The 25187-nt window shown below is 45.1% G+C and overlaps 1 protein-coding gene across 2 annotated transcripts; it reads right to left on the bottom strand.

Annotated features, from left to right (window-relative positions):
- Positions 1-23619, bottom strand: CDC25A (cell division cycle 25A; the record flags this gene model as incomplete). 2 transcript variants are annotated; one of them, XM_079712839.1, is made up of 15 exons in its annotated part: positions 1-141; positions 352-463; positions 2157-2287; positions 2978-3076; positions 3164-3226; positions 4995-5093; positions 9892-10065; positions 13356-13430; positions 13940-14074; positions 17114-17233; positions 19286-19387; positions 19891-19927; positions 20805-20847; positions 22362-22435; positions 23450-23619. In XM_079712839.1, 15 exons carry the CDS (start codon positions 23617-23619, stop codon positions 1-3), a joined length of 1575 nt encoding a protein of 524 aa, XP_079568965.1. The 2 variants fall into 2 exon arrangements, with proteins under 2 accessions (XP_079568965.1, XP_079568966.1); XM_079712840.1 differs by lacking the exon at positions 17114-17233.
- Between the last annotated feature and the right edge of the window lie 1568 nt (positions 23620-25187).

The following is a 25187-nucleotide window of genomic DNA, read 5'->3' as shown; positions in this document are numbered from 1 at the left end:
TCAGAGCTTCTTCAGACGGCTATACATCTCTCTCTTGCTCTTTTCCCCGGCCCAGGTCCGGCTCTTGGTGCGGAACTTCTTCAGGTCTTCTTTAAAGTCCTTGTGGTGCATGGGCCGGTAACTGGGGGGCTCGCAGTGAGACTGGCGGGAAGATAGGACGAAGTCAGGGCACACCTGCTTCATAAGCACACTCCTGCGCCCTCCCTGCTGGGGGCTGCAAAGCTCTGCTCAGCAGGTTCTAGGGCCCTTCTGTGTGCAGGGCAAATCCCCAGACCCCTGGCAAGAAACACCCATGACCACCAGACATCTGGGTGGAGAGGAGGCCCCTGCCCTTCAGAGAGTCCATCTTACCTGGCATTTCAGGAAGAACTCCTTATATCCGCCCTTCAGGACATATAGCTCCGGGTAGTGGAGTTTGGGGTACTCATTACCAAGCCGATCTCTCTCTCTCACATATCGGCACCTATAAAGGGGAAGGAAAGCCAAAGCATGGTTAGCTCTACACAGTGAAAGCAGTGTTCCTTACACACATCTCCCCAACTTTACCTTCATTCTTGGAAACAATCAGTGTCGACTTGTGATTTGCTGGCCACCTGTTATCTTCAGGAATAGTGTTCACAGCCAGTGCCACTGCCTCGTATTGGCAGGTAGATGGTCTCTTCCCAACTTTTCAAGTTAAACAGCCCTAGCAACTGATCTCTGCCCAGCATCTTCCCTGCCACCACCAGCACCTAATCTTCGGTGACAGCTTCTCAGCCAGCTTCCCTCTGCATTCTCCACCCTCCACAACCAGTGTCTCTCCCTTACCTCCTTCTGAGCTTTGTTCCTGTCTCAGGGCACCTACTTGCATCCTGTACTAAAATGGACTATTGTGTAGTGTACTGTATACTCCTGTAGTTATGTGTGTGCAAATGCAGCAAAATATCACCAGTCGATGAAATCAGGGGAAGCATGCACTCTTTCTGAGCTTGAAATGGTTCCAAATAAAAAGGTGGCACAAGAACTTGAACCCAGCCCCATGAGAAAAGTCTCTCTTGGAACCTTCTAGTGAAGCTGCACTGCTCCCTGCCACCTCTGTCCCTGTTTGCTCAGCATTTGTCACAACCATCTTCCGTCTCTCCACTGGGACCTCCCCTGCGGCAGGTCAGTCCTGTTTACTCACTGCTGTACCTTCATTGCCTCAATAGCCCCTGACACGTCCAGGCTGCCAGTCCTTTCTGAAGGGACCTAGCACAGATGGGCAGCTGTTTGGCCCTCCCCCTAGCTTTTTAATACCACCACACACTTCTGACCACATTTTCAGAACCAGTCCTGTCACCATTAGTGAGAGTGTGGAAAGATGTTGTTAGAGCATCAGTGTTATTTTAAATCTGAAGTGATGTTATTTTATTGTAATTATACTTTCATTTATTTTGGTATAAAACTTATCTTTGTAGTAAACTATAACAGGGCCTTAGTCAACAAAGCCCTAACAGAAGTTCTTATTAATAAGGAGTGGGGATGGGGGGGCGGGCGGCATTTCTTTTCACCTCTAATGTGGCGATAACGTGAAGGTAACATAACCCACTCCTTTGCAAATGTGGATTTGACAAGTGTTCGAGAGCATCACATCAAGTTTTTCAGAGAGGACATCACACTTTTCTGGCATTTGCATAAGGAGCAACCACACTGTACCTGAAGGATGTCACCTGAGAACAGTAGCCCCATAGGTAGAAATAAGGACAGTGGGGGAAACTGGAAGAGCCAGAGTTTAATTCAATACAAAGGAAGGTTGGACAGTGAGCCATGCCCAGCAGTAGCCAGGACTAACTCAGGAGTAGGGGTGATGAAGCAGAGGCCAGATCCTCGGGGGATGTTGCACAGGGAACACCTGTGTCACAGGCTGGACTGGGGAAGCCAGAAAGCCCTCCACGATGACTACTGTGAAACTGTTAGGGCAAACCTATAAACTACACTCCAGGAAGCTGTTCATGAAATCAATTGACTGCAAAACAGGTAAGGATTTGAGAGAATACCTGTTACACGTGAATTGATACTTTTACAAAACTAGGTATTTACACACCATTTGTGTAGGCTAAGGCATGGAAATGACATTCGATGTGCAACACGTGGTCCCACAAAAGCATCACGGGGGCCATGCCCTGGAGCCCACTCACATGCGAGGGCCTCGCTCAGAAGAAAACTCGCAGTGGAACACCACGATGACACGCTTGCCATCCGTAGGTACGATGGGCTTCTTGAGTAAGAAGTCTTCAACCTCCTCTTCCATGTGCAAGTTCACTGCACCCTGTGAAGGCACCAGAGACTCTTGTTTCACACTCACAGTAATGATTCTTCGAGAGTGGTCTTCAAATGGGCACCCCAAATTCTGTTATGACTGTGTGCACTGTATGAGTGGTATTTGTGAATGCCCGGGACTTTCACAGCCATGACAGTGGCAAACACTAACACTGTATTTAAAGTACCTCCTTACCGTATTTCAACACTATATTATTGGTTAAAAGATTAAAAGGGCACAACCAATTACTTTCTTCCTGGGAAAGTATGTTCCAACACCCACCTAACCAGGCAACTATAAATGTAAGAGGCATCACTAGGCTTGGCACAGACTGGAACATGTTGCCAGAGACTGGCTTCTCCTCATGGCTTCATGTCCAGGCATGGCTTAGAAGTCAGTGGGTACCATTTAGAAATGCCTGATGGTGATAGTGATGGCCTGAGGGACAGAACAGGAAGTAGTTGCCATACAGTGTGGTAGAGATTAGTGCAGACCAGGGAACATTCTTTCAGTGCACCAGGAGTCAAATGCCTTTCACGCCCACTGCTTCTTTTTACAATTCTCAGAACCAGCATGTGAGCATTATAATGAGCAGCCAGGTGTCACCTCCCCCTTTAAAAAAAAAATCACAGATGCTGTCCAGGGATCCTGCTATGCCTCCAACAGCAGGGCTCGCCCACAAGCCTCAGGAATCCATACCTTGATGTGCCCTCCCTCATATTCATATGGGTATCGGCAGTCAATGATAACAAACTCTTTAATGAGGTTGGCAAACTTGCCACTCAAAACAGACGCTATCTGTGGAGAGAAAGCCAAGGAGAATCAACTCTGGCTGCCAGGAACACGTAGATTCCATGTGTGGCAGGTTCCAAAAGGATGACTTACAATTTCTGGAGAGATGTATTTCAAATCCTGATGCTTTCCAGCAACTGTATGAAAGAGGTAACACTTTAAAAAAAAGAGAGAGAAATACTTATGTTGGTTACTTGTCTAGGCACTTCATTAATATCCTGACATTGAATTTTCACACAGACCTATAAGGCACATTATCCCCATTTCCATATGTCAAAGCTAGGTACCTTGTCCAAGGTTAGCCAGCAAGTAAGCCAGACTTGAATACAGAAACCTCAGGTGATTTCCCTTTTCTCCCGCTTTTGTTAGGAACCCTCACCTCAGCAGCCAGACTGTGTGCAGCACATAAAGGACACAGAGAGGAATGACTTCATTGTTTACTGAGCACCTGCTATGTCCAGCATGGTGCTAGACACTGGAGGTGGAATGAGTGAGGCTGGGCTCAGACTTGAGGGGGAAGGACAGGCACATCAGTAATTACTCACTAGGGCTGACTGGCCGAGTCAAGTGCTCACCCAATCCCATGGCCGTATGTGGGGTTATTATGACAAACACAACCAACCACAGCTTCAATTCAGGTGCAAGCTTCTACCGGCAAGGACACACCACACCCAGGTCTTGGCTTGCTCTTCCCTTCAGACTAGAACTGTCTTCTATTTTTTAAAAAATTTTATTTATTTTTTAACATCTTTATTGGAGTATAATTGCCTTAAAATGGTGTGTTACTTTCTGCTGTACAATGAAGTGAATCAGCTATAGGTATACATATATCCCCATATCCCCTCCCTCTTGCGTCTCCCTCCCCCCTCCCTATCCCACCCCTCTAGGTGGTCACAGAGCACCAAGCTGATCTCCCTGTGCTATGCGGCTGCTTCCCACCAGCTATCTATTTTACATTTGGTAGTATATGTAAGTCCATGCCACTCTCTCACTTCGTCCCAGTTTACCCTTCCCCCTCCCTGTTGTCTTCTATTTTTAATCCACTTATTTCTCCCACCTGGTTGAAATATCTAGTCCAGATCCAAACCTTCCCTAATCGCCTAGCTGAGACTGAGACAAGCCTTTTATTTCTTAGTCTGCTGCTTTCACTGCGCTGATGTTTACTTCAATCCACCATGTGATACATGTAGTACATGTCCATGTGGCATGATGTCTTACTGACCATATGTTAAGTGTTTTGAGGGAAGGAACTGTGTCTCATTTTGGAATCTTTGCCTTACACATAATAAGTGTTTCCATAAATGTTAGCTACATTAATATGTAAAAGACTGATCTGGGGACCTTCAAATCACATGTGGCTAAACAAGCTACTACTGACACAGGAATGTGTCACATTTCACCACAGCTCAAAGGCAGCCAACCTGTATCAGGCCATCAGCAGACCTTCCTCTGGACCTCCCTAAGGGCCTTTTCCCTCGAGGGCCATGCTCTTCTGGACAATGGAGAAATTTAGTCTCAATCCTGGACATTCTAAGAGGACCTTTTGATATACAGACTTATATACAGTGAGGCTAGAGGTTTATTTCTGCTTCTTTACACTTTTCTGCAATACTGCTTTTATAATCACAAACACAGTTCCCAGAGAGCCTGGTCTTTGGGTTGGTGTCAAGGCGGCTGGTGGGTGGCTCCCTACTTGAAACCTCTGACCAGCACCAGTAAGGTCTATAGTCCCACAGAGACTGAGATACACCTGATCATGAATGTGTTTCCTTATCTTAAAAAAAATTTCAAACTGCGTCCCCTTAGTGGGGTGGGGTGGGGGGAACCCCAGGAGCCACTTCAGGGAGGGAGGAAGGCTGAGGGTGGGCGTTTTAGGTACCCCCCTGCCAATCCTGCATCACAGAGCAGTTCTGTGTGCAATTACCTTGGAGAAGTCTCCTATAAGGTCCCTTGGGTCATTATCCAAAATATTCTCAATGGTCCCTTCTGGGGAAGATACCAGGCATAAAGACTGATGTAGAATCTGTAACAAATCAAAGGTGGAGGATGAGGCCAGGCTTCTGAACAGAACTTATGAAAACCTTCACCTGGAACATGTCAGGAAGAAGAGACTGAAATGTTAACATCCATATTTAGCAAAAAGATACCTTTCTTATTTGACTGAATCTAGAGTGAAAAAAAGAATATGGGTTACTGACTAGGTATACTATTATTTGAACTGAATTCAATTCTAACTGAATTGCTCTGAAACTTCCTTTTTTTTTTAAAAAAAAAGGAGGATTAAAATTAGGGTTAAGTCTAAAAAAAGTATTTCTTAGCTCTACCCACTGAGAAGCTCCAGGGTTGCAGTAAGTAGCCCCTAGGTCAGTGTGCTCCCTAAATAATACAGCTGACCCCTGAACAACACGGGGGTTAGGGCCACCATCTCACATCCCTGAATTCAACCAACCACAGATCATGCAGTACCACAGTATGTATTTATTGAAAAAAATCTGCGTATAAGGGGACCTTCACAGTTCAAACCCATGTTGTTCAAGGGTCAACTGTATTTTCCACTAAAAGAAACCAGAGCTTTTTGATAGACTCCAGGCTGGGACAAGAAATGTACAAGATAAACCTGGAACACTTTTGTCATTAGTAGCAAGGAAGCACTCATATTTCAAAGGACACGTCAAAAGGACTAATCGTGGGGAAGTAAGGATTTCTTTTATACACTTAGTGTATTTTATATTTATTTATCTGGCTGCACCAGGTCTTAGTTGTGGCATGCAAACTCTTGGCTGCAGCATGTGGGATCTAGCTGCCTGACCAAGGATCGAACGCGGGCCCCCCGCATTGGGAACGTGGAGTCCTAGCCACTGGACCACCAGGGAAGTCCCAGGATTTCTTAAGTAGTACACAAAAAACACGAAACATAAAAAGACTGATAAATTAAAACATGTTTAAAAAAAAAATCAAGAAATTGTTCATCAAAACAACAAGATTAGGTAAGAACAGGCAAGCCAGAGTGGGCAGATATGCATTCTTCTCAATAAAAGATTCATCTCTGAATATATAAAGCATTCCCACAAATAAGAGACAACCCAATAGAAATATGGGCTAGAAACTTGGCTGAGTAATAGAGAAGAAAATCTAAGACCAAGAAAAATAACTATCAGGGAAATGCAAGTTAAAATCAGATACTACACACTCACCAGAATGGCTAAAGTTAAAGGGATGAACAACACCGGATACTACTGGTAAGGATGTGGAAGAACTGGAACTCTCACACACTGTTCTGAGTACAGCCAGCCCTCGGTATCTGTGAGATAGGTTTCAGGGCACCCAAGGATGCTCATATAAAATGACACGTAGTACAGCTAGTGCTCAGTAAGAATGCATTGCAAAGTTGGTTAAATCCATGGATGCGGAGCCCCCAGATATGGAGGGCTGACTGGACAACCACTTTGGAAAGCTATATGGCAGTGTCTGCTAAAGCTAAACACATGCCTAGCCTAGGACCCAGCAAGTCCACAAGAAAAGTGAAAGTGCATGTTTACAAAATAAATTGTGTAAATACCATCAACTAGTATTTGACAAGGGAGCCAAGAATGCTCAATGAAGAGATCAGTCTTTTCAATAATAAATCATGCTGGAAAAATGGAATATAAACATGTGAAAGAATGAAATTAGACCCCTATCTTACACTACTCACAAAAAATAACTTGAAATGGCTTAAAGACTTACATGTGAGACAGGAAACCATAAAACTCCTAGAAGAAAACACAGGAAAAAAGCTCCTTGACATGAGTCTTGGCAATGACTTTTTTAGATTTGACCCCTAAGGCACAAGCAACAAAATAAAAAATAATTGAGACTACATCAAACTAAAAAGCTTCTGCCCATTAAAAGAAATCAACAAAATGCAAAGACAACCTACAGAATTGGAAAAAATATTTGCAAAACATATTATCTGATAAGGGGTAAGTATCCAAAATATATAAGGAATCCATACAACTTAATAGAGAAAAAACAATCTGTTTTTTTAAACATCTTTATTGGAGTGTAATTGCTTTATAATGTTGTTAGTTTCTGCTGTACAATGAAGTGAATCAGCTATAGGTATACATATATCCCCATATCCCCTCCCTCTTGCGTCTCCCTCCCACCCTCCCTATCCCACCCCTCTAGGTGGTCACAAAGCACTGAGCTGATCTCCCTGTGCTATGCGGCTGCTTCCCACTAGCTATCTATTTTACATTTGGTAGTGTATATATGTCAATGCTTCTCTCTCACTACATCCCAGCTTATCCTTCCCCTCCCTGTGTCCTCAAGTCCATTCTCTACGTCTGCATCTTTAAAATAATCTGGTTTTAAAAAGCAGGCAAAGAACCTGAATAGACATTTCCCCAAAGATACACAAATGGCCAACAGGTACATGAAAAGATGATCAATATCACTAATCGTTTAGGGAAATGAAAATCAAACTATTGTACAATGAGATATCACTTCATGACTATAAGAATGGCTATCATCAAAAGGACAAGAGGGGGACTTCCCTGGTGGTGCAGTGGTTAAGAATCTGCCTGCCAGTGCAGGGTACACGGGTTCGAGCCCTGGTCCGGGAAGAACACACATGCCGCAGAGCAACTAAGCCCATGTGCCACAACTACTGAGCCTGTGCTCTAGAGCCTGAGAGCCACAACTACTGAAGCCCACGGGCCTAGAGCCTGTGCTCTGCAACAAGAGAAGCTACCGCAATGAGAAGCCCAAGCACCACAATGAAGAGTATCCCCTGCTCGACTCAACTAGAGAAAGCCCGCACGCATCAACAGAGACCCAACGGAGCCATAAATAAATAAATAAGTAAATAAATAAAAATTAAAAAAAAAAGAGGGAACTCCCTGGCGGTCCAGTGGTTAGGACTCCACACTTTCACTTTGGGGGTCCAGGTTCAATCCCTGGTTGGGAACTAAGATCCCGCAGTCCCCGTGGTGATGCCAAAAACAAAAAACAACAAAAACAAGAAACAAGTGTTGGCAAGGATGTGAAGAAAAGGGAACCTTTGTACAATATTGGTGGGAATGTAAAGTGGGATGGCCACTATGGGAAACAGTATGGACGTTCCTCAAAAAAATTGAAAATAGGGACTTCCCTGGAGGTCTAGTGGTTAAGAATCTGCGCTTCCAATGCAGGGGGCATGGGTTCGATCCCTGGTCAAGGAACTAACAGCCCACCTGCTGCGTGGTGCAGCAAACAGACAAAAAAGAAAAAAAAAAAATCAAAAACAGAACTAACTAGGAGCCAACAATTCCACATCTGGGAATATATTAGAAGGAAACGAAAACACTATGTCAAAGAGATATCTGCACCCCCATGTTTAGAGCAGCATTATTTATAATAGCCAAGAAATGGAAATAACCTAAGTGTTCATTGACGGATGAATGGATAACAAAGTTGTGATACACACACACACACACACACAATGGATTATTACTCAGCCATACAAAAAGAAGGCAATCCTGCCATTTGCGACAACATGGATGGACCTTGAGGGCATTATGCCAAGTGAAACTGAAGTAAGTCAGACAGAGAAAGACAAATAACTATATGACATCACTTATATGGGGAATGAAAAAACTTTAAAAACACAATACAGGGCTTCCCTGGTGGCGCAGTGGTTGAGAGTCCACCTGCCAATGCAGGGGACACGGGTTCGTGCCCCGGTCTGGGAGGATCCCACATGCCGTGGAGCGGCTGGGCCCGTGAGCCATGGCCACGAAGCCTGCGCGTCTGGAGCCTGTGCTCTGCAGCGGGAGAGGCCACAACAGTGAGAGGCCCACGTAGAGCAAGAAAAAAAAAAAAAACAACAAAAAACACAATACAAACCATCACAACAACCACCAAAACAAAAACCAAACTCATAGAAAAAGAGATCAGATTTGTGGTTACCAGGGGCAAGCAGTGGGGGAGGGGGATTGGATGAAGGTGGTCAAAACGTACAAACTTCCGGTTATAATATAAATAAGTACCAGGGATGTACTGTACAACATGATGACTATAGTTAAGCCTGCTGTATTGTATATATGAAAGTTGTTGAGAATAAATCCTAAGAGTTCTCATCACAAGGAAATAAAAGAACTAAAATACCTAGAACTAATTGACAATGAAAAACACTACAACGTTGTGAGACAAACCTAAAATAGTGGGAAATTTATAGATCTACATAGAACAGGACACAAGAAGAATTAAAACTAACACCAAGGAAAAAAATTTATGGCCCTACTCCATGGCCCAACAAGTAGGGAGCTTAGACTTCCACCCCTGCCCAGCTGTACTTAAGTGTCCCAATCTCTACTCCACTGGGATGGTGTCAGCAGAGGCCTAGAAGGGAGCCTGAACTCCCAATCCTGCCCAGCAAACATGAGGCTTGCCCCACCCTAGGTGGCATATCAAGGGAACCTGAACTTCCATCCCCACCTTCCTGCAGTACCAGAGGACTGACTGCTAAAACAGAAGAGTTACATAGCCTCATAATACCCAAAGAATATAGATATAGCTGAAAAATCACTTGTCATACCAAGAACCAGGAAAATCTCAGCTTGAATAGGAAACGACAATCAACAGAAAGCCACACCAGAAACAGACGTTGGAATTGCCTGATGAGGATTTTAAAGTAGCCATTATAAAAATGCTTCAACAGGCAATAATGAACATGATTGAAACAAATGAGAAACAAGAACAGTAAGTCTCAGCAGAGAAAAAGAATCAAATGGACAATTTAGAACTGAAAGATACAATATCACAGTCCTTGAGCAACCCCCCCGCCCCGCATAACTAACCTCCTGGGGCTTCTTTGGACTGGCTGCCTCTTTGGGACTGGCCCCAGCCACACTCTTCCTCCGCTTCCTATTTCCACGTGGGGACTCCTCTTGCGATCGGTCTGGTCTTTTCAACGTTGACAGCATGGTGGAGCTACACGTGGAAGGGGAGTCAAACAGCTTGCAACGATTGCCCTTGGTGGGGGTGGGGGGAAAAGAGACCCATTTAATGTATTTCATTAACATACACTCACTTGAATCGTAAAGAGAATAGACCAAGGACTTCCTGGGCTGGTTTAAGATTGATCCATCCTAAATTAGGAAACAGACACTGTCCATTTATCTAGTCCCTCACACACTGTAGACACCAAGTCCCTGGTGTTCAATGAACATGTTCTAAAGCTGACATTATATGGAAATGAGGAAGACTATCCATGCCCTCAAAAGCCTACTGTCGGGCTTCCCTGGTGGCACAGTGGTTGAGAGTCCGCCTGCCGATGCAGGGGACACAAGTTCGTGCCCCGGTCCGGGAAGATCCCACATGCCGCAGAGCGGCTGGGTCCGTGAGCCATGGCCGCTGAGCCTGTGCGTCCAGAGCCTGTGCTCCGCAAGGGGAGAGGCCACAACAGTGAGAGGCCCGCGTAACAAAAAAAAAAAAAAAAAAAAAAAAAAGCCTACTGTCTGCACAGGGTCCTAAGAGTCAAATAACTGTTACCTTCCAGCCAGGGACACATTTTTGGCTTCCTCTTCCCTTCTAGTTTATTATTTGCACTTTGCTCGAGCGGCTTGAACAGGCTTTAACAGCCCACTTTAATCCAGAAGGGTGTGAGGTAGCTGGATTATACTATAAATCAGAGCCAGTTAAGGTGGTAAAATAGAGTTGAGTCTAAGTTTGCAGGGGGCAGGGGTGCCTTCAAAACTGTGTTCAAAAGTCCTTCTCTCTACTCAGTTGTTTTTCTTTCTGGATTGTACCAAAGCATTTTTTTTTTTTTTTGCGGTACGCGGGCCTCTCACTGTTGTGGCCGCTCCCGTTGCGGAGCACAGGCTCCAGACGCGCAGGCTCAGTGGCCATGGCTCACAGGCCCAGCCGCTCCGTGGCATGTGGGATCTTCCCAGACCGGAGCACGAACCTGTGTCCCCTGCATCGGCAGGTGGACTCTCAACCACTGCGCCACCAGGGAAGCCCTGTACCAGAGCATTTTAATTCAAGACTTACAAAGCCAAAGGAAATACAGGAAGATGTGCTATAGTACTTGATCTTTTAAAGACTAATTTCTCAGAATCTGAGGGCAGCCCACCTGACTAGTGGTAGAGACAGTCTGACTTCAGCTCTCTAAACTCATCTCAGCCCGTTCACAACTCAGTGTTCCTTGGCAAGGCTTTTCCTTCTGTGCTGAATACACTTTCATACCCTGTAAACCACTCCCTTTCAAGCTGATACTAAAATTTCAGTGTTGCCTCTTCTTTGAAATGTTCCTGATAGTCCCCCAGCAAGTGTGTCACTCCCACACTGGCTCTCCTAGAGACCAAGGATTTTCCCCTTATTTTTCTGAAGTTTATTTTAACAGAAGTTTATTTTAACAATATGTTGTTCAGAAAAGCAAGGTCAGTTTTGTCTTGTTGTTGTTTTTTACCTAGGAGAGCTGGAAGCATTTTTGGGAAGAGGGCCTACTGCTTTCAATAGGATCTCAGAGGAACTGTAAGCTCCTCAAGGGCAGAAACCCCAGTTCCAACTCAGCCCCTAGCAATTGTGAATCTACTATGTTTGTGAAAGGAAACCCCCAACTGTGAAGGGCCCACACATACTATTCATGATTTTTAAATCCAACTTATAAAACTGATAACCTAGCTTCCCTGGTGGCGCAGTGGTTGAGAGTCCGCCTGCCGATGCAGGGGACACAGGTTCGTGCCCCGGTCCGGGAAGATCCCACATGCCATGGAGCGGCTGGGCCTGTGAGCCATGGCTGCTGAGCCTGCGTGTCCGGAGCCTGTGCTCCACAACGGGAGAGGCCACAACAGTGAGAGGCCCGTGTATCACACACACACAAAAAAAACAAACAAAAACTGATAGCCATTTCCTAAGCAATCTCACACTGTATATAATTTTGTCTTTCAAAAGGACCTAGTAAATTTCATCATAACATTTGTATTGGGGTAGCCTATTCCCTCAAAGCTTTGCACATTAATCTACTATAATGTGTAAGTGGCTTCAAGACTTTGCACATTAATCTACTATAATGTGTAAGTGGCTTCAAAACTGTATTTGTATTGTGATGCTATCTCACTTTCCCTAGGTGTTTGTATAAATGAGGATATGTTCCTGTATAGGCACAGCCTTGCGTCTGACTTTGTTTGAAAGTGTCCCTGATGGAAACAGAAGCCTACAGTCTATATAGATAGGTGGGTATTTAAAAAAAAATATATATATAGAGAGAGAGAGACAGAGAGAGACAGAGAGAGACATTTTGTGAGTTACTGTTGTTTGCCAAGTGTGCTGATGCTAAGGAATGTAAATAAATGAGAATGATATAAAGTAAATAGTCTTCAGACTAAAGGCTTCAGATTGAGAAGGTTTTTCAGGGAATTCCTTGGCAGTCTAATGGTTAGGATTCGGCGCTTTCAATCCCTGGTCGGGGAACTAAGATCTTGCAAGCTGCGCAGCGAGGCCAAAAAAAAAAAAAAAAAAAGACTAATTAATTCCTCTTCAAACGAAGCCTTTCTATCCCAACTTATTCAACCAGTCCATAATATCTATCACAGTCTGAGTCTCCTCCTTCTACTGGGTGTTCTCTGAATGTGCTCCAGTCTCTCCACATTCTCTCAGCTGTGGAAAGTAAAACAATATGGTAGTCCAGTGTGTTCTCTCCTTCCCCATCAGAACAGGGCAGGGCTAGCATCTCCTTTTTCTGTTCTGGGCCAGGGTTCTCCAGTCAACACTCCTAAAGAAGGATAGCGCTATCTGCTACAGAGCCATCGTCTGGGTGGGTACAGATGGTACCTGTAGCAAGTCTTTCTATTCCTGCTGCCTGAGATCAAATTCCTTGTCAGATACAAACTGCTCACCCATGAAGCTGTCAGTTAAAATCTAAGCTGATACCAAATCTGACAGAGTTTGAGAATAACTGAGTCTCTTAAATTCAATTTAGCAGATATTTTCCAGCATTATCCAGTGATCTTAAAGAAGTTAATAGAGAGGTCAGAGTTGTATAGAAAAGACATTAACTGACCACGAACAGTTGAGATGAACTAGAAATTATAAAAACAAGAACTGCATGCATTTTATATTACCCAGACTTCCTCACACACCAATGAGGACAAAAACAAAACCAAAAAAACTCCAAACAAACAAACTTGAAAAAACAGTGTGCATTAACACCAGGAAACACTAGCGACCAGTCAAGGGAAAGGCCCATAGACCCAACCACAGAATCTCAAAAGAAACAATTTTGATTCCTGTGGCTCCCTCTAGACACACCGGGACTTACCAGGTCTGTAGTTCTTCTCATGACAAGGGGAGCTGTCCAGAGGCTTGCCATGCAGGATGGGGTCTCTTCATCATTCTAAACAGAGAAAAACTGCATCACAAAGGTCCAGCAGAGACAACATTGGTTTAACTACTTTAGAATTCTTCCTGTAGAATACCAGAAAGACCTGGATAGGAAGCATTCTAATGTTCACCCCCTTCCCCGTCCCCAACATTTTAAGGTCAGAAAAGAGTAACACTTAACAGTCCCGGTATCTGAGCATAGCTAAAGGTATGCCCCTGAGGGGCCATGAGGAGGCACTGTGCTCTCCTCAGCTTTACACCACGTGACAGCTATTCTTCCACTGTTCCCGATTCACATCTCTTGCCAGAAAAATGGATTGTCAGCTCCTTCAGGGTAAGAAGGATCACATCAGTGTCTTCTTTTGAACTCCTCCATAGGATTTAATCAGGCTAGAAGCAGTCTCAATAAATTCCCAACAAATGAATAAAAATATCTGCCAGTTGGGGGATCACTGTTCCTTTTCAGATGACTTCTCTCCAGGGTAGTTAGTAAATGGATGGGAAAACACACACACATAGTACCTTCAGATTCTCTCCATCGAGAAGATCCATGAAGCCATCATCCTCATCAGACAAAGTGGCAGTCACAGGTGACTGGGGCATAAAAAATGGAGTGAAATGCCCTGGTTCACTGCCATCTCTTTCATTTGAGGAAAGCTACAAGACAGAATTCATGGCTTGTTAATAAATAATCAGCTTTGACTTCCTTGGATGGGTCACTAGTTTTTATGAGGAAAACATGTTATATTTTTTGTAAGAAGTTTTAGCAGCTCTAATCAAAGGAAAATGAAACCTAAGATTATAAATGAATTGATGTCCACACACAGCTCTGAGTAGAGTCAGGCCAAGTAGCCTTCACAAAGAACTCTCCCCAGGAGCAATTCACCTTACAATGAGATCTGGGGCTAGCCTCTTGTGAAGGGCAAGGTTTGTTTTTTCTGAGGATTATAATTGGTGAACAGGGATCAGCATGGGGGTTGTGACAAAGTGATAATCTGCTAAAATGAGGAAGGGTGAGAAGATACCAGGTCGCTATGGAAACCACAAAAGGGACTAGAGAATGCTTCTGTAACTCCAGTTCTGACAGAGGGATATAAAGTCAAGAAAGTTCTAGAAAGTCCACCCTAGGGACTTCTCTGGTGGTCCAGTGGTTAAGAATCCACCTTCCAATGCAGGGGACACAGGTTTGATCCCTAGTTGGGGAACTAAGATCCCACATGCCATGGGGCAACTAAGCCAGAACGCCACAACTAGAGAGCCCACGTGTCGCCAACTACAGAGCCCACGCGCTCTGGAGCCTGTGTGCTGCAACTAGGGAGAAGCCTGCGAGCTGCAACGAAAGATCCCGCATGCCGCAACAAAGAAAGTTCATCCTAGACTTGGAACTGGAATTTAAATGACAGCTGCTCAGTTTTAACTGAGGAATTACTTGTGCCAGACACTAGGATATAACCTTTTATGTATAATCCCATTTAAGCCTCACAATACACTAAGGGTAGTTAATCCTGTTCATTTTATTTAACAAATCAGGAAACAGATGCTTAAGAGAGGTTACCAAGATCACACAGCTCACCTGTTTGACCACAAAGCCCAAGCTTTTCTCCCCACTATACTCTCCCTAAGAGAGACCATTCCTGGAGTCAAAATATAGAGTATATCTCATTAAGCAACCCTATCTTGTTTTTCAGGTAAAACCCCCATTATAAAATGAATATATATTTAGTATAGAAAATTTATAAAAACCACTCAAAAATCTACCATCTAGAGATAAACACTGCTAATACAAACATTGATGATAATGAATTATTTCTTTTCCAGGTACTTCCCAAAGCCAGGAAAGAAGTTCAGAGATAGATTTTTTTCTCTCCCATAGCAACGAATCTCTTTGGGGTATGAATGCATTAATCCTCAAGCAGCCCTCTGCTTTTCTGAGTAGATACCTCACCTAGGGGTCCCCTCTGCAGCTGGCCTACTCTGGTTCAGGCACCAGCTTTGCTTCACAATATAAAACAAGTTCTGGGTTGCCTCTCATCCTCCACAAGTGTACCTGAGCACACCTTGGGCACACTGGCAGTTTTTTAGCCAGCAGAGCCTAGGAGCAGGTAACTCTATCATGGGGCAGCACCCACTGAAGGCTCACCCTATGGTATAATACCAATTTCTGTAACCCAGCTTCTGGCGTCCCCAGGTGCAGATATGCTATAGAAAATGACAATCTCTGGACAGGATCTAATTCTTTCTCCATGATTCCTACACCAAGAAGCCATTATGAGGAAATATAGATGGTGCTTGGAGACTAAAAGCAAGGATACAAAAGAACTACCCTCTGGGACTTCCCTGGTGGTCCAGTGGTTAAGAATCCGCCTTCTAATGCAGGGGACTCAGGTTCAATCCCTGGTCTGGGAACTAAGATCCCACATGCCACAAGGCAACTAATCCCGTACGCTCTAGAGCCCGCGTGCCACAACTAGAGAGCCCATGTGCCACAACTAGAGAGTCTGTGCACTGCAACTACTGAGCCCGCATGTCAACTAGAGAGAAGCCCCGTGTGCTGCAACAAAAGATCCCACATGCCACAACGAAGATACTACATGCCTCAACTAAGACCCAATGCAGCCAAATGAATAAATAAATATTTTTAAAAGAAAGAAATACCCTCTGACATGATCAAAAGCCAAACAATTGCACTTAGCACTGGCTTTCTTTCAGTTTGTACCCTCAGCACCTACAATTAGGGATGGCCAAGTGATTACAGGAAACCCTGGTGCTGTGTTCTTCAGGTGTACACTAGAGATATTTAGTTTTGGATACCCAGCTCTCAGAGGGTTATTGTGTACTTGGGAATCAGCAGACTGTTTAATTCTGGTCTTCATTTATCTGTGTCCTTTGGCAAATCACCCAACCTCCCTGACCACACTTTCCCAATCTGTAAAGTGGGGTAATTCCAGCTACTTCACAGGCTTATGAAGATTAAAGACAGGAGAACATAAACTGCTTTGTGCAAATGCTAGACAGAGTAGCGATACTAGCTGAACCTGAACCTCAGACCATAAGCCAGACTGGAAAGCTGTATTTTCAGATGCAAGTTCCCAGGAAAACCTGGAAACCAAATGTGGTCATTTTGCTCAAGCTGGGCCTCTCTAGTCCATAGCTATCTGTCAGATCATCAGTAGGAAATTAGGAAGTAATGACAGTCTCTGGCAAGTAAATAACTGTGGGACAAGTGGCCCCAAATACTGTCAAGTAGCCTTATAGGCAATGGGTTCACTGGGATACATAATAGTTCTTAATAAACCAAGTTTGGAAGAAGACAAGTGCTCTCTCCAAACAAAATCACTCTGGGAAGTACCTCTCAGCATTCAGGACGCATTGTAAAAGACAAGTTTGAAGTAAGACATACAATCCCACCATACATACATTCAGAAGAATGACCCAGGACGCCTGCAGAATTCCCATAATTGACAAGGTCAAATATTCCTTGCTCAAGTCCAATATTTCAAACATATCACCTCTCACTTCTGCTTCTGCCTGTCTGCTCTCCAGACACAGCAGAAACACCAAAAATGTGAGTCTAGTTTCAAAAAACAAAGTCAAGGTAAAGACAGCAAGAGCTACTGCTTCAACTCCAGGTTAAAGAGGGTGCTTTCATCTCTTCCCATCAGGAACTCCCAGGACTATGAAAGCCAGAGCACGTACCATCCGAGCTGGGGCAGAGTTCTGCCTCTGTGTGAAGAAATCTTTACCCTCCTGCACTCCATGAGCATGCAGGCAGCCTCGAGATGCAGGTCTTACTGGCTTCTTAAACTCAAAGGCTTCCTGCAAGAGAGTATAAATTGAGACATCATCCACTGTCTATGAAAAACAGCTCTAGGGTCTCAGCTATAGCTTCAGGAGACAAGCAAGGGAGTGGGTATTGATCACCTGCCTCCAAACCCATTTCTGATCTAATTCCAATACTGGATCTGTGTAATTAAGAATTTCAAAGATTCTGTCAAAAGCTAACTACTAATACAGCACTTTTTTCTCTTACCACAAACACTTAATTTCCTAATAAACACATGAGTATCTGCCAGGTACACAAAACACTATGAGTTAAAAACTAAATCAACAACTTTCTATCAACTATACTTCAATTAAAAAAAACTTTCTAAAATCGAAAGCAATTTCATTTCAATATAATTGAATAGGAATAAAAACTTTTCAGTCTAAACTTAAAAGAGGCCTTTATATTTTCCATCTTCTTCCTACCAATAGGAGATAATTAAGTGGAAAACACTTAAAGTTACTGCTTTCCATACTAAAAGCAATGGGGAAAAAAACTAATGACAACATGATGACTATAGTTAACACTTCTGGATGATAAGAGAGTAAATCCTAAGAGCCCTCATCACAAGGAGAAAAGTTTCCCCTTTTCCTTTCTTTTCCTTTTATTGTAACTATATGAGAAGATGGATGTTAGTTGAACCTACTGTGGTAATCATTTCGCAATACATGTAAATCAAGCCATCATACTGTATGCCTTAACTTTACAGTGATACATGTCAATTATTTCTCAATAAAATGAGAAAAAAAACCCCCAAAACCCTTCTGGTTTATTCAACCACATGGATGAATCTCACATAATGTTGAGTGAAAGCCAGAAGTGATAGAATACATACTGTATGATTTCATTTACTTAAAGTTTAATAGCACTAATAATTCCCCTACCCTAAAATATCCACTGAAGAACTTGTTAGGCACAGCTAACATCACAGAGTATTTACATGCCCATACAGTGCTTTCAGTGCATTAGCTCATTTATCCATCCGATCATCCCCACTTTACAGATGAGGAAACTAGGCCCATAGGTTAAGTGCCGTGCCGAAGATCTGGCTTCGTAACCCGACTGGACAACTCCAGAGCAAGAGCTCTTTAACCTATGCTGTTTCCCCTCCAGAATGAAGCTCCAAGCAGGCAAACCTGGGAGAAGCCAACCTGGGGTTGTGGGGAGAGAGACCAGGCATGGGTACAATAGCGTTAGACTGCTTGGTTAAATGTACTACACAGAGGGAGATGTAGTGTTCTAAGCACTCAAGGCAGGAACTCATTTCTGTACTTCCCTCAGGACATCTTGCAAGTTGCCAAAGGAATCACTGGGAGAGTTCATGGAAGCAGTAGGTTCTGGAAGTATTAAGTGTGGAAGATTATAAGAAGTATGCTATGGAAATACATAGATATGGAAATACAGTGAGAAAGAAGACCGGGAAAGTTGAGCTGATTGACTGAACTCTTTTGGTGCCTACTCTGTGCAAGGGGCCCCGCCAGGTGTGAGAAAAGCCAGGCCAGGGAGTTCTTGGACATTTGGCTGCACCACTCCAACTCACCCTCTAAGCTACCATTTCAGTTACTCTGAGGTCCCCTGGGACTTGTTGGCTCTGTTCTTTCAAATACTGTCAAGAAGCCTTTCCCTAAACTTCTAACTCATCCCAGGGTCAGCACAAAGAGGCAAGGAAGGCCTGGCCAGACCCTTCCAGATAAAGTAGTCGTGGATATAATTCCTCCTCAGAGCTACCTTCTGAGCAACTCCTACCTGCCAGGAACCATTTGAAATGCTTTATCTACATTATCCTTATTTAATTCCCACAATAATCCTACAAGGGACTGTTACTCCTATTTCACAAAGAAACAAAGAAACCTAAAAAAAAGCCAAGGTCACAGCTAGCAAGCAGTAGGATTCAAATCTAGGTTTTTCTGACTCCAAAGACCATCATGACTTTGGTGAAGGTTTAGTCTCCCAGGAAGCAGCCAGCCCAGCTACTTCTCCAGAAGCCATGAACACTTGTGGGTTTGACCTCTGCCCCCAGGTGAGTAGATTAACGCCACACTCACGTTTTCCTTGTTCTCATCCTGGTCAATTAGCTGAAAGACATCATGGTCAAGAGAATCAGAATGGCTCCTCTTCAGAGCTGGGCTACACCCCAAGAGCTTCTGCTATCAAAGTGAAAAGAGGAATTAGGGTACATAAATGAAAATTCAATGGAAACTCAGTTCTAAAGGAAAAAACATATGGTGGTGGTGGGTTGGGGAGACCTAGCCCCTCATACACCGCAGTGGGTAACCAGTAAATGTGGCTAGGGCTCCACCTTGCAAGAACACAAGATAGAAGTTCCCACTACATGGATTTACACCTAACTTCACAACATCTACAGCCCTCTCAGCAAGGACTTAGGTACCAAATCAACCCCAAAATAACATCACTACATAAAAAGAACCCCCTTCCTGGTTAGATAAAACTCTAATATTTAGAGATGGAAGAAAAAGCCCTCAAGAGGTAGTCATTATTGAAGTTGCTTTAGGTAGAGTGTTTTGAATGTTTATGAGATAAAGTAAGGAAAAGCAGTCTGTATAAATTAAGGTCTACTATCAAGGTTATACTGGTAGCTAAGGGGCAGATAATAGGTATTGGCTCAAAATAAACAAGGGAACTAACTTACAGGCAGGGAATTTATTCTCCTCATGGGATTTTCAAGGCTGCAATGAAATCAGAAAGTAAATAATGAGAATAAAGCAAGTATACATATTAGCAGATGGAAACCTACAGATTGGTGGGGTGAGGGGAGAGTCAAACATTCCCATTTTAGGCAAGATGGAAGAATAGATTTCTGAAGCTGTCCTGTTCTCATAAAAATACCCACCGCTGGGCTTCTAGTGAAAAAAGCAAGCCCAGGCCTTCTTTTAAAATATACAAGTTCTAGGGCGTTCCCTGGTGGCCTAGTGGTTAGGATTCTGGGCTTTCACTGCCATGGTCTGGGTTCAATCCCTGGTCGGGGAACTGAGATCCAGCAAGCCCTACGGTGCAGCAAAACAAAACAAAACAAAAACCAAACAAACAAAAGGTTTTCTTAAGACAATGATGTCAGAAGTCGGAGCAAGGATGTGGGTGAGACCGGAACAGAACACCAAATTACAGCTAAAACAAAGGAAGGGAAGTTCTGAAAACTGCTGACACAAACTACTCATTCTCAAAAGATACCAGACTGTTTATAGGATCCAGGGATCTTACTAGGGATAGCTAAATCCAGAGCTCCAGCCCAGAACATGAAGAATTTCATTAAAAATATTAAAGTTTTTGGGGCTTCCCTGGTGGCGCAGTGGTTGAGAGTCCGCCTGCCGATGCAGAGGACACGGGTTCGTGCCCCGGTCCGGGAGGATCCCACATGCCGCGGAGCGGCTGGGCCCATGAGCCATGGCTGCTGAGCCTGCACGTCCGGAGCCTGTGCTCCGCAGCAGGAGAGGCCACAACAGTGAGAGGCCCGCGTACCGCAAAAAAAAAAAAATTTAAATAAATAAATAAATAAATAATTAAAGTTTTTCTAAACACAAATACTTAAAAGCAGTGAATACATACTTTTCTTTACTATCCAATGGCCCAGGAGAATCCAGACAGAAGCCTGTGGGAAATTAAAACAAACAAACAAACAAACAAAACACCTCTCAGGATTTAATACATGATACACCACTTTGTCATTGAAATAAATAAATAAAACTACTAGTACTGTTTCTTTAAGGCCATCAACAAAGGCTCATGGCTTGGACTTTTGCCAGAATTGAAGTTGAGTCTCCATGATTGCCAAAACTTCGTATTTGTAAAAGTCTAAATATTTTCATAGTATATCTACTCATCCTTTCCTACTTGCAAATACCATCATGGAAAATAGGATTTGAGGAGAGTGAATTAAACCAAACCTCATGACTTATTTACAAAACAGAAAGAGACTCACAGATGTAGAAAACAAACTTATGGTTACCAAAGGGGAAAAGGAGGAGGTGGAGGGGATAAATTAGGAGTTTGGGATTAGCAGATACAAACTACTACATATAAAATAGATAAACAACAAGGTCCTGCTGTATAGCACAGGGAACTATATATATTCAATATCTTGTAATAACCTATAATGAAAAAGAACTATATATATGTATAACTAAATCACTTTGCTGTACACCAGAAACTAACACAACATTGTAAATCAACTATACTTCAATCAAAAAAAAAAAAAAAAGTTCCTAAACCAAACCTCATGATTGCTTCGTTATTCAGATAGAGGTTACCCAGGCTAACTTTCTGTGAGTTCCAACCACGCAAAGAATAGGTACTCGTTTTCTGGAATAGTTTTGGTTTCAAATATCTTATATCCTGTCAGATCATGTGCACAACTCAGGGGGTTGGAAAATACAATTATGTTCTCTGACAAGCAAGGCAAGTATTTATTGCCTTCAACAAAATAACGTCAAGTGAGGTGCTCAACTCACCAACGGCAGCAGAATAGAGGAGACACTGCTCAGCGTGGCCCAGAGCCACCAGGGCCTGACTAGCGCACACCTTTCCTCCACGATGTCTAAATAATCGTACAGGAAGTTAGGTGTTACTGCTCCTGACATTCTCCCTTGCCACACTGCCACAATCCTATCCCTGGTTCTTAAGAAGCCTACATTTTAAGACTTTTGCTCTTGCAGTTCCCTAACCTAAAGCATCTGTGCAAATATACCTTGCAGTAACATGAACTTACGGATTACAATAAAATGCACTAGCACGGTTTCTCCATAGCAGGCTCACTGAAATAATTTCATTATACTTCCAATAATTTGACCCAGCATTTTAACCAATAAGATTTCCTGAATGCCACGTAGAGTGGTATGGTTAATTTCACACTACTACTCATCCTCCACACCAAACACAAGCCATCTCCTTGTGGCCACTTGACACGTTTCTTCTCTTCATAAACTGCCACAGGGGCTCCTTTGTACTGTTGTTAAGGGTGTTTGTCACTCAATGCCGGACTTTTCTGTTTACTATCTCAACTCACCAAACTAAGTTTCTAGGTGAAAGCGCACATTTCAGCAAATTCCAAGTATTGCTTCCCACACGGCAGACACATGATAAAAATGTTTAAGACTAAAAGAATACCTGAATCAGTTGATTCGGAGGAGCCCATTCTCTGCAGACTGCTATTCCTCACCTCCAGTGGCTGTTCATACTCACTGAAACCAAGAAAAGTAACTCTCTCTATAGCTCTAGGACATAATTAAAAGGTTACATACAGGAGACAGGCCATGACATGGCAAGTTGCCATGCTGCCATCAACCATCATTACTTTTACGTCACACCACGGAACACTTGGCCACCCAGAACACCCAGTTAGCACTTGAGCATAAAAGGAGATGAGAAAAGAGTGGGTTGGCATGGCCTGGGTCACACTAGAGGACAGGACGACAAAGATGACTATTGGAGTATTTCCTGAAATGAGAGCATGTGTTCTAGGTACTGAGCTAGGAGCAGGGGTGAATAGGACAAGTTCCTGCTTTTCAGAGATTGGAAAAGACATGTGCTTATTTAGAAAATGTGACGTCCAAGATTGAAGAGAAAGCAGTTTCACCAGAAAAACAGTGGGATGCATTTTTTGCAATAAGGAAAAGAGCAGGGAGATTTGGGGCATGGAAAGTTGAATAAAAAGACCTGGTCTTAGGAAAGCATCGGGGTGGACATCCGGAAGGTGCACGGGGCGAGGGATTGAGACGATTTTGCAAACGCCAGGAAAGAAAATGTCACGTCCCTTTGCTGAAAAGGAAACAAAGCTCACAGGAAACTAAGCTCCTACGAGGTGGTTCAGCAAAGGGTGGAAGTGAGCGCCTAGGAGGGCATGCTCTTCCCGCGTGGAGGGAGATTTCAAAGAGCTTCCTGGGATAGGGACAGAAGAGCACAGGGCAATCCGAAAGGGGTGGCGAAGGTGGGGAGTCGGGGCAGACCCCACCCCCTACCGGGCCCGGCTCGGGGCTGAGGGCGGCCCTAGAGGGTCCGAAAGGCCTCTCCCGCCCAACATTCGGCCTGGGGGGGGGGGGGGCGGGTGCACGTGGCGGGCCCCCGCCGGTGGGGCCGCCCCCAAGCGGCGGACAGGCAGGTCTCGCTCTTCTCCCGGCCGGTTTCCCGGCCCGATCTACCCGAAAGCCGTCTGGGAGGCCAGCGGCCTGAGGCACCGCTCTTCGGTCCCTCCTCACCTGCCCAGTCCCTGCAGCTGGTCCATGGTGACCGTCAGGTTGGTGACAGGCGACAGGCCCCCGGCGGCTGGCGTGCTGAACAGCGCCTTCACGACGGGCTGCGGTGCGGGAGGGGAGCTGCAGGCGAAGAGCAGGCGGCGGCGGTGCGGGGGCTCGGGGCCCAGTTCCATGGCGGCGCCCTGCCTCCCAGGGATCCTGCTCCCTCTTCCTCCGCCTCCGCCGCGCCCGCCCCGCCGGCACTAGCCTCGGCTGCGCGCTCAGCTGCCGGCGCCCGCGGGTCAAACACAAACACGACCCAGCGGTTCAGGGACGCTGCTGCCGCGGGCAAGCGAAGAGGACGGGTGGGTGTCCGGACTCGGAAGGCGCCAGCCACAGGCGCGAGGGTTTCCCTTCACTCCGCGAGGCCGGCGGGCGGGCGCCGGCAACCTGAAGATTAAATCCAAACAAGCGGGGCAGGTCTGGGAGGGAGAGCGGCTAGACCGCGAGGCCACGGCCCGGTCTCACACTCTCTTCACTCTTCTTTCACTCTCTTGCCCAGCCCGGGAGTGCAGAAAACCAGGCCGACCTTCACCCCCCTCCCGGGCTGTCGCTGCCGTGGTGGCCTTTCGCGGTAATAGCTGCTCACTGGAGCCTGCCAATGCCCCGCCCTCCCTTTCCTAGTTGGCGCCAAACGGAATCCACCAATCAGTAACCAGTTCTCCTCCTCGCACAGGAATGGCAGCTAGGCTGGACCAATGAGAGGGGAAGAAGGAAGCAGCTCGCAGGACTCCGCGAGGTCACCCCTCCTCAGAAAGGGGAGGGGCCTAGAGGGGACCCGAGCTCCTCTGAACCAGAGGGGCTCGGAGGTCAATGAAAACTCCCAGCTGAACCTGCGAGGCGCCGGGGGAGACCGGAAGCACCTCTTGACCCATTGCATGCTGGGAAGCGTAATTCCCACAGCCAGCGGCAGTCCAGTCACTACTTACCCCCGTTAGGACAAAGCTATATCGGCCTCCCGTCCCGCGTTCCGCAAGCTGAGGAAATGTGGAGGGTGGAGAAGGCCGTCCGGGCCCCTCTCCCACCCTGGGCCTCCAGGCCCTAATTTTATCACGAGAGAGGGAAGTGAATGACCCAAGGACTGGGCTCTGCCTCCTGAACGCCAGGGCCCAACTCTGGACCGCTGACTTCTGTCCAACCGGTAGTTCTGGCCATGAGCCGCTGACCACAAGACTTAACCCTACGGCCTGGACTGTGGGCCTCGGCATTGTTTGCTCACCTCCATTTTAGCCCTTGTATATTTTCTCAGAGTCATTTCCTTCTCTCCCACCCTTTCTTACCTCATTGGGATAGCAATACCGTAAATATAATAATAACTAACGCTTATGTAGCGCTTAGGTCCCCGTGTTCCAAGGGCTTTATCTATTAATTCGTTTAATTCTTTTTAAAAAAATTTATTTATTTTTGGCTGCATTGGGTCTTCGTTGCTGCGCGTGGGCTTTCTCTAGTTGTGGGGAGCAGGGGCTACTCTTCGTTGTGGTGCACGGGCTTCTCACTTCTCGTTGCTCTAGAGCGCAGGCTCAGTAGTTGTGGCGCACGGGCTCAGTAGTTGTGGCTCATGGGCTCTAGAGCTCAGGCTCAGTAGTTGTGGCACATGGGCTCAGTAGTTGTGGCTCACGGGCTCTAGAGCGCAGGCTCAGTAGTTGTGGCACATGTGCTTAGTTGCTTCACGGCATGTGGGATCTTCCTGGACCAGGGCTCG

This window comes from Hyperoodon ampullatus (assembly GCF_949752795.1).
Source record: "Hyperoodon ampullatus genome assembly, chromosome: 10".
NCBI classification, from domain to species: Eukaryota; Metazoa; Chordata; class Mammalia; order Artiodactyla; family Ziphiidae; genus Hyperoodon; species Hyperoodon ampullatus.
Note: the sequence above shows the minus strand (reverse complement) of the source record. Positions and strands in the feature narration are given on the sequence as shown.